General features: G+C 39.0%; 4 protein-coding genes across 4 annotated transcripts in view; 2 read left to right on the top strand and 2 right to left on the bottom strand.

Moving 5' to 3' along the window:
* The window catches only part of Pmar_PMAR019311 (Long-chain-fatty-acid--CoA ligase, putative), a gene marked incomplete at its 5' end in the record, with an annotated part of 2,265 nt that extends 123 nt beyond the window's left edge, over positions 1-2,142 (top strand). The window contains 3 exons of the mRNA XM_002784790.1: positions 1-30; positions 89-1,810; positions 1,867-2,142. The exon at positions 1-30 is cut by the window's left edge and continues 4 nt beyond it. Coding sequence (XP_002784836.1) covers positions 1-30; positions 89-1,810; positions 1,867-2,097 — 1,983 coding nt within the window. The 3' untranslated portion in view covers positions 2,098-2,142. The remainder of the gene's footprint in view (positions 31-88; positions 1,811-1,866) is intronic.
* A 559-nt stretch (positions 2,143-2,701) lies between these two features.
* On the bottom strand, positions 2,702-3,092 carry Pmar_PMAR019310 (hypothetical protein; the record flags this gene model as incomplete). Its single annotated transcript, XM_002784789.1, has 3 exons — positions 2,702-2,722; positions 2,840-2,956; positions 3,003-3,092. 3 exons carry the CDS (start codon positions 3,090-3,092, stop codon positions 2,702-2,704), a joined length of 228 nt encoding a protein of 75 aa, XP_002784835.1.
* A 346-nt stretch (positions 3,093-3,438) lies between these two features.
* On the top strand, positions 3,439-5,925 carry Pmar_PMAR019309 (hypothetical protein). The gene is made up of 14 exons (XM_002784788.1): positions 3,439-3,538; positions 3,585-3,690; positions 3,747-3,873; positions 3,929-4,052; positions 4,109-4,195; positions 4,272-4,361; positions 4,412-4,562; positions 4,618-4,690; positions 4,733-4,797; positions 4,848-4,961; positions 5,019-5,164; positions 5,214-5,336; positions 5,386-5,504; positions 5,637-5,925. The coding sequence occupies exons 1-14, from the start codon at positions 3,445-3,447 to the stop codon at positions 5,742-5,744; spliced, it is 1,527 nt and encodes a 508-aa protein (XP_002784834.1). The 5' UTR covers positions 3,439-3,444; the 3' UTR covers positions 5,745-5,925.
* Positions 5,926-6,490: 565 nt separating this feature from the next.
* Pmar_PMAR019308 (Exosome complex exonuclease RRP42, putative) lies at positions 6,491-7,793 on the bottom strand. The gene is made up of 9 exons (XM_002784787.1): positions 7,689-7,793; positions 7,522-7,629; positions 7,394-7,478; positions 7,242-7,332; positions 7,112-7,201; positions 6,979-7,064; positions 6,819-6,929; positions 6,670-6,773; positions 6,491-6,620 (listed from the first exon to the last, which is right to left on the bottom strand). Exons 1-9 carry the CDS (start codon positions 7,785-7,787, stop codon positions 6,525-6,527), a joined length of 870 nt encoding a protein of 289 aa, XP_002784833.1. The 5' UTR covers positions 7,788-7,793; the 3' UTR covers positions 6,491-6,524.
* Positions 7,794-9,717: the final 1,924 nt, after the last annotated feature.

Genomic DNA, 9,717 nt, shown 5'->3' with positions numbered 1-9,717 from the left:
ATACCTAGGAACGAAGGATGTGGGACAGAAGTAGTACTTCCAGCAACAGCAGCAGCAGCAGCCTTATTATTATAGTTATTCTTTGTAGTGCTCAGTGCACACCTCTTGTCGTCGTTTCCTTAGGTTTCCTGTAAGTGTATTTGGTCCCACGACTTGGACTACTTACAAGGAGCTTTCTACCAATTATCATGCATTCGGTGCCTATCTACGTTATATTGGTAACAAACCACAAATCCATACTAAAGACTTTGATAATGATCTCCTTGGTGAGTATTCAATTGTTATATTCGAGGACACATGTGATATGTGGATTACTGCTGCTCTTGGGGCATGGACTCAGGATATGCTCGTTACTACTGTTTATGGTACTCTTGGTCCCGATGCTGTAGTACAGGCTGTACAAGAAGGTCAGAGGACTACTCTACTTTGTAACAGGAAGAATGTACATAAGATTATTGCTCGACGTAGTGAAATGCCCTCTCTTAAATATATTATATACACCGATCTCAATGTGGATCCTAAAGAGGCCAAACAAGAAGTCTTCAGTGCCGAACAGGAGGAGAAGGGTATCAAAGTTATTCCATACGCTAAAGCATTGTCGATTGGTAAAGAATGTGTTGATAATAGTGATATAAAAGAAGAAGCTACTGCAGATTCAGTAGCAGTTATTATGTATACTAGTGGTACTACTGGTAAACCTAAAGGTGTTGTAATGCCTCATTCGAGTGTATTATTTACCATTGGTTCAGTAATACCAATATGTATTGCTGCTATGCCACCACACTTCTCACATGTTGCATATCTACCTTTATCACATATCTTTGAGCTTGCTATACATATTGGTGTACTATCTCTTGGAGGTAATATTGGTTATGCTGATCCACGAACATTATCTAATACTGGTGCTCGTCCTACTGGTGCTTTACAGGAATTCAAACCACATCTTATTATGGGTGTACCCAAAGTGTATGAGGTTATAATGAAGGGTGCGAAGGCAGAGGTTGCCAAGCTACCTGCTGCTAAACAACAACTTGTTAATGCTGCATTTGAATGGAAATTATCAGCACTCAATGCTGGTCGTTATACACCTATATTTGATAAACTCATATTTAAGAAGATAGAAGATATGATTGGTGGTAGAGTTAATGGTATACTATCCGGTGGAGGTCCTCTAGCTTCTCATATTCAAGATTGGATACGTACAGCATTTGGTTGTTATGTTGTACAAGGTTATGCTCTCACTGAGACATGTGCTGGAGCATCCTTCTCACTACTTGGTGATACTCGTGTATTCAATGTTGGACCACCTATACCTGGTGTTGAGATTATGTTAAGATCATGCTATGATGATGAGAAGGATGAGGCAGAGATCCTTGATAGTAATGGACAACCCTATCTTAGTAAAGATCGAGTAAATGCTGATGGTGAACCTTGTCTTGGTCGTGGTGAAGTTATGATACGTGGTCCTTCTGTGAGCTATGGTTACTTCCGTTTACCAGATAAGACTAAAGAATCCTTCCTACCTAATGGATGGTTTAAGACTGGTGATATTGGTGAATGGTTACCTGATGGAACTCTAAGGATTATTGATAGGATTAAGAACCTTGTGAAACTAAAAGGAGGAGAATACATTGCATTGGAGAATATGGAAATGGTATATTCAGATTCACCATACATAGATGCCTTAGCTGGTGGCCTTATGGTATATGGTGATGGTACGATGGATCGTCCAGTTGCCATAGTACAGGTTAGGGAAAAGGCTATTATCAAATGGGCTAAGGATAACAATATACAATATAAGGATGTTCAGGTTAGTAATTGTCGCTGCCAGGGATCGAACCTTCGACGATGTCCTTTGCTCTTCAGGATCTTATTAGGAAGAAGGAAGCTAATGAAGAGGTCCTGAGGTCTCTCCTTGAGTGTCATAAAGAAGGTCATCTAATGCCTATTGAGAAGCTTATAGCCATTGAGTTGATTATAGACCCTTGGACTTGTGATAATAAGTGTCTTACTGCTACTAATAAGATATCAAGAAAGGGTATTGCTAAGAGGGATAAAGAGTTGCTTGAAAAACTCAAGCCCCTTGGGCAAAAGTGATATTTATTCATTATTATGTTTACCACAATACCCTGAATGTTTCTCAACTCAGTTGTTGTCACTGTGTTAATGTTCCAACAAGAACATGCCAGTATATAGAAAGTTATCGTCATTGAGATATTAATATGATCTGAGCTTCCAGCCCATAAGGAAGAATATAATAGCTATAACAATTAAGTAGATTCCCACTGAAATGAACATCCATGATGATACCTTACTACTGCTCTCATTCGAAGCTACTCCTTGACATATGAAGAGTAAGCCAAGGAAGAGGTATAATACAGATTTCCCAAATAGATGACGGAGGAATTGTGCCTCTTCGAATATGGCGGCAGCTAGTGATCCTCTTGGCATAAACTCTACTAGAATGAGTATAATACCAATGACCAAGTACAGAACACACAGCATTGTCGTCAGGGCGGTTCGAACCTGCGCGGGTAGTAGATAGAGGTCATAAGGAATACCCCTTTATGATAGTAATTAAACTCATTGAGCAGTAAACTGTATATATGTTCGTAGCGAGGCTGCTGCAGCTGCAGCTGAGTACAGAGTATTCTCTCTCTAGTCTATGTTCCATGGAGTGCATTGCTACTGCGAACACCATTCAGATGTAAGGACTCTTCCCCTAAGAGGGTTCAACGATATAGGCTGCATCTCACCAGTATTTCCAATAACAACTATGATGTATGTAAAGAGATACTATTGAGTTGTTATTATCCCAACTGTTAGTTATTAGACTTACTTCCTCGGCGAATGAGAAATGCCCTAGAATAGATACCACTAGAACAGCGAGAGCTGCAAGGCACCCGAGTATTCGAGTGATGATGTTACCCTCGTATGATGCTCCTCGTTCATTAAGCTGAAAAGTAATAGTATAATAATGATGCCCATCTTATGTGATTTACCTTGAAGTTAAGAGAATTGTTGTTGCCTCCTGATGAATTATCACCACCGAATGCATTATCGGCTGTAAGGGAGCCGAATATGTTGGTCATAATAACGCTTCAGATAATAATAACTTATTACCAACCTGATAGGAGACCACCACGACGACGACCGGAGATGATCTACATTTCGCGCGCCACTATTAATTCCTCACTCGTGGCGCGAATATTCGTCACTGATAAACACCTCCTTGCCGGGATTGAACCCCAGCCTTTCGAGAGAGGACCTCGGGAAGTCACCAAATTATTGTCTAGGTCGTCGTCGTCGTCGTCGGGGTTGTGGTTCAATGAATTAAGAAGGAGGATAGCATAGAGTATATGATAATAGGGATCGGAAGTTGAGTATATGAGTTTAACTAGAGTTTACCGAACCTTGCTGCCAGTGTCGTTGTTATTACACTTCATGGACTACATATTGAATCGAGGAGTAGGAGGAGGAATAGGGGGAGGGTTTGGAAGTATGCTTCGACAGTCCATGTGTCGATGTCTACCATATGGTAATAATAACAATAATGAGCACTACCATTATGATGGTAATAGTAGGTTGGTCTACTGCTGTTATTGGTAATGAACCTGATGATGATGATCTAGATGAATTGGAGATACTCCATGAGACTTCTAATATAGTTGATAATGTTCGGATATTATCGTAATAATAATAATACCGTAAATGATACAGTACTTCTTATGCACTACTCCCCTTAGTTATAACATATTCATTCGTCCTCCGGCACCTCGATTCACCCACAATGTAGATGATGATTATAAAGATCAAAGATTGGAAGAGTTTATCAAGTTTTACTTACAACGTTATCATGTAGTTTGTTTACAGGTAAGGAGGAAGAGGAGGGCAAAGGTGATGAAATATCTTCCATATGTCTTCATAGGAGATGTTTGGTGCCTTCTCTGCTCGTCGTAAAAGGCTTATAGCACGAGCAAGGAGGATGGGCTTTAGATGGAAGGTTACATCACCCCAACGGAGATCCTCAGGTTTCCTAGTAGATGGTGGATGTAGTACTATGAGGAAAAAGAGGAGAAGGGGAGCAACGATTATGATGCTTTTGTAGGTATCATATTATCACGATTGCGTATTGTACGATCACGGGCTATAGTCTATCAACCCGGAGTGTTCTCAGATCAACTAGCAGCTAAAGGTATTAATAATAATACCATACCACTCCTTCGTGACATCACGATAATACCTCCTAGCATTTGGACGGTACATGGCAGTGCTCTCAGGTGCATTATATGCCCTATTAAACCCAGCTCCGGGAGTTTTCATTCATCTTTTCTCAACACACCTTCAAGCGAGTTATAGTGGTAGATAGTACATGATAATCATATACCATAACAGACTGAAGTTTATCCAGATAAAGCCGGGGAGGTAGCTGCTAAGATACGGCAGAGTCAGATCGATGAGTTGGTCGACTTTATAAAGAAATGCACAAGTGAAGAAAATATTAATGCAGTACCTTGTATGATGATGAACATTGAGGACATCCTATCCAAACCTCATACAAGGTCAGATTCATCATAAGGTCTATTGTAAGGCGTAATTATTCGATATTGATTTTAGTTCAGCGTTGAGTACCACAGACTCATATAATTCCCCTTCAGCTGCTGATATGAATAGGCCACCAACACAGGAGGTATGTACTGTTACTGCGAGTAATGATGACCATTAATATCAGGTTATAGGAAGACCAAGTGATGACCCATCCTATCATCAACAAGAAGAATGTGACTCTATTAATAGGTACTAGTGAAGTGGTATATCGATAGTGAAATGAGTTGTTGTTGTTGTAGGTGTTGTAATAATGAAGTTGGACCTTTATCACGCAAGCATCCCATAGTTTTAGTGGGTGATTTCAACTGTAATGCCCGAACTAATCCACATAATGGTGTAGATGATTCTGATGAGTAAGTATCGTCTTACAACAAGAAGGAGGAGTACTACTACTAGTACTACCGTAACAGGTTCAAATTAATAATCTCCAAGTTACGACAGATTGGTGTAACACATGATGTCCTGTTTGAGGAGCTCGGAGAGCATCCTGTTACCTACGCCTCAGCTGACTTTGATGTTACAACTCGATCATCAGCAGGAGCGTTGGAGTACACTGGTACTAAGAGTAGGAGAAGGAATCGAGGAATGTTGGTGCATCCTCTTAGGTGCATTCGTACCATCAGAAACAGCATTGACTGATCCTATTGATTGGACTGGACATGGGGAACAGACTAATCAATCACTTGATTATATATTCTATTTCCCCTCAGCCACCACCAACATCGTCGGTAAGTGAGGTAAAGTATTATTGGGAGTATATTATCATTGTATTGGCAGATAATAAGGCAACACCATCAGTGAGTGTGAAATCAGCTAAAGTGAATAGCTTTCATTTAACACAGCGTAGAGGAGAAAGGTTGTATGCCCTCTCTCAAGCAACTAATGATCCACTACAGGTGAGTAACCTCGTGTGATGCTGCTTCGTGTATTGTATTACATGACAACAACATTTCAACAATTGACTATATACGGGTATATATTATTCTCCAGGAGAGTAGTGCTCATTATTCATACATGCTCTTCATTAGGAGTTTGGATTCACCCAGTTATCGGATCATTATGGTGTAGAAGTGGAGCTCTCACTAACCCCAGAGGAAAGAGATAAAAGCATCAATCCATTGACACTTGTGGAGTAATGATAGGCATAGAGCTGATGTTGCCCTTTGTATACAATATCATGTAACATTATTGTCCGTCTCCATCCCTAGTATGTACGAACATTATCACTTGAGGAGGTCGACTCCTACTACTACTGGGATAGTGTCCCTTCCTCCTCCTCCTCTTACCACTACTACTACTATTGATGCTGCTATTAGGATCTTCCCTATCCTGTTGAGTTAGTCGAGTCAATGACTAGGATGTTAATATGATTGTACCTTAGCAACTTATTGCAGCTTATTGTATTATTTCATATATTGAGGTTGGCATTAATCGAGCTCTCAAGGTTGGTTACCACTTGGAACCTGACGATTTAATTCCCCCCTCTCAATAGTAAGGTCGTGACAACGGATATTGCCTTCTCGTATATAACATTTCTCCACATAATATCAAATTCTCCCGATATATCTATTTATGCCGATGGATATCCCCCTTTCCCAGGTGCAGTGCCTTTCAAACTTGTAACCGATCCTCCAAGGGTGCCGAATTAAATAGGAACATAACTATCTATAGCCGATGAGTTTAGTCCTATCACATCCTATCATCAATACGAGTTGTACATGAATGTGTATCCTTCTATACCGTCATCCTCAGTAGAGAACATGATGATGACTTCCGCCGCCTCACCCTTCCTGAAGTGAGACCAATAAGACTGATTATTCCATTAAGCTAAGTATAACAGAGTAGTATTGATAATGGAAACGTTGCTGGTGTATAAGGATGATATCGACTAACTGCCGCCCTATTCTTGACTGTTGCTATTGCTGATGTTGCAATAATCCACCAGCACGATGTAATGCATCATAGAGATGTGATGCCTCTTCTTGAGCATGGATTAATAGTTCTGGTAGTAACTATCATATGTTACGATGATGATACTGATGATAGTAGTAGTAGTATTACATGAGGGTCCATACCCATACAGGAAGCTTCCTCTCTCACTATCATATTCCATTTCCATATACTAACTATACATCCTTTCCTATCCACTCCTACTGCTAATACACCTATTACCACATAATATACCCTATTATCATTATCACCACTATTACCTCTACATGACTTCGCTTCAGCAGCACTTACATCTACCACCATCCTAGGACCATTAATACCGGATACTACACATATAGGCAAGGCCGATACCAATGGGGTTATATCATGTCCTAAGTTACCAATATGTAATTATAGACTATGTATTATTATTATTATTACCATTAGTATCCTCCTCCTCTAGATTGATTGAGGGTTTCTCTCCCTCCTCTAAAGGAGGTATTACACTTACTTTAGGTAACCATAACCTGATGATGATGATAATACTACATACTGATATCTAACTGAATATTACCCCTTAAATGCTGCTATTATGGCTAGTGATGATAACTCCACTATAGAAGGATGTATTACACCAGTAATGAGTATATCAATGGATATAGTCCTATAAGTATACTCCACACCATGCTCAATATTACTATTACCATGCAAAAGGGTTATCGATTATCAAGCATGTCTCATCTAAGCCTTTGAACATCAATACATCCAATGCTGTGTTCAATTGTTGCTCCTCCTCTGAATAGGATAATAGATCCAATACTACTAGTACTACCCATACTACTACTACTACTACTACCTCCTGGTTGCTCAGGGCATTCCACACCTATACGTACTAATCGGCATCGGTTAACAGCACCGGATGGTAATGTAGTGATATCAGTCTATGTAATTGATGATGAAGTATGTCATGAGTATTATTACTACTTTGATACCAACGATGATATGGGTATTATCACAATCCAATGTAGCACTAGCATTAGCTGCACTTATCGTATTAGTTGTTATTGATATTGGTCGTCTATCATGACAGTTCTGAGAGCAAGAATAGTTACATTATGTTATAGTAGGCCGCTGCTATCGCTACCGCCTACCCTCCCATCAGATCTAACACCAGCAGTAAGTCCATTAGATAAGAATACTCCTTCAGCTTCTGATGTTAATGTAGCAAGATTACCAACTGATTGAGCCATTATGGGATAATAATATCTATGATGATCATACTAGTGGTAATAATAATAACACAACTACTCCTCTTAGAGATGATGATACACTATTATTTTGATGTTGATGATGAAGTGTTAGGCCTTAATTGTGACATGAATGATGGTATGAATCTAGCACATAGTATATAAGATGTACCAGCCATAAGAGGCATATATAATATAGTTACTATCAATGATAACCAGAATAGATAGGGTGAAGTCTTCGAACATAATGTATCCAGTTCACATGCTATATCACTCTCATCAAATGGTGGACAAAACTGAAAGTAGTAGTAGTAAGCAATATATAATAGTATACATGATGATAGGAGTAGTAGTAGTTGTTGTCTTGTTGTGTTATTATTATTACTGATGTTGTCCTAGTCCATACTTTACATTCATCCCCAGGTAGACACTTATAAGCATCACGTTCCTCTTTGGTCTACATACAATAAGTATTACTACTAACTACTATTATCCACTTACTATAGGATCCATACACTTGATACATTGATAAACCCCTAGGAATGCTAGATTTTGCGATATCATAAGTGTACCCCAAGATAGCACCAAGAACTGTATAGTACTCATAGTAAAAAGTACTAATGTAATACAAGCCCATATAACATCAGAACCATAATTACTGCTACTTATGTATCTGAGAATAATACTAATGCTGCTACTAATATTCATCATCATAAAACTACAATATTATTACAAGAATACAAAGGATTGGAATAAGGCAAAGAAAGCCAATGTAGTTAGATAAGCAGATAATGGATCATCACAACTCTCCCCTCTCAATTGTGTAAATATGACACCAATCATAATGCATAAGAATGAGCCAAGATTCAAGGCGACAAGAGCACCTAAAATGATGATGATGATCAGGTAGTAGTAGTATTACTACTACCACTAAGACCTTTAGCTGGGTTCTCGAATAGTATTGATGGTCCACCACCTCTACGATGTTGATATTTGAATATTGATAACATCATAATATTATACTATGTATAACACACATTAACAACATCATTATGATGAACCTATGCGTCTATTGATAACATCGACCTAGACATCATGCATAACACACATTATTACGAACCAATAGCCTCCATCTTCCTAACAACATTCATACCCTCCTTAGTAACAACAACCTGGGGCCTATTTCACAAGCATCCTAATGTTAAGATTTTAACCCATTAGGATGCAATTTAAGGATAAATGGCGTTCACAAGGGCCCTTTACTTAGGTTGGATTAGGACTTTAGGACATTAGGATCCTTACCGTTAGGATTTAGGATATTAGGATGCCTTTATCCTCAAAAACAGGCTGTTAGGACGCTCGGCTTTCACAAGCTATATTTTTAAGGGAATTTTCATCCTAATGGTAAAGTACCTCGGGGGGTACTTTACCGACCATCCTAACGTTAAAGGTGTACAAGACGACTCGCTACGTTCCGCCAAACAGTCGTTGGTTCGAAACTCTGCGAGCACATTTTTAAATTAATTTGTAACTTGCACAAAAATCTTACAACTATTAACAAAACTCTTTACCAAGTTCGATACTTATCTGAAGCTTATAAGCTTCGTATGAAACTCCTTACAAATGCTACTCTTCGGTAGAGTCAAGCCTTTTTTACTGCAAGACCCCTCCATATCAGAAGACGTTAAGATCCATAAAGGTCCATTACTGGATCATTCATTACGCGTATCAGTTGATAATAAAAGAGGTTTTATCTGTTAAATCTGCTGAATGGCGCCTTGTGGCACTATCTTTGTCGGATTCTTATTTAGTTTATATCAAGTATAAAATGGTGGGGTGGTAGAGTTTGCGGCTGTTGTTCGATCGATCCAGGTTCAATTCTTAGCTGTATAATGTTTTACGTTGTGTTTAATTGCCGTTAGGAGTCCTAATA

Source organism: Perkinsus marinus, assembly GCF_000006405.1.
Source record: "Perkinsus marinus ATCC 50983 genomic scaffold scf_1104296934586, whole genome shotgun sequence".
Classification (NCBI taxonomy): domain Eukaryota; phylum Perkinsozoa; order Perkinsida; family Perkinsidae; genus Perkinsus; species Perkinsus marinus.
Note: the sequence above shows the minus strand (reverse complement) of the source record. Positions and strands in the feature narration are given on the sequence as shown.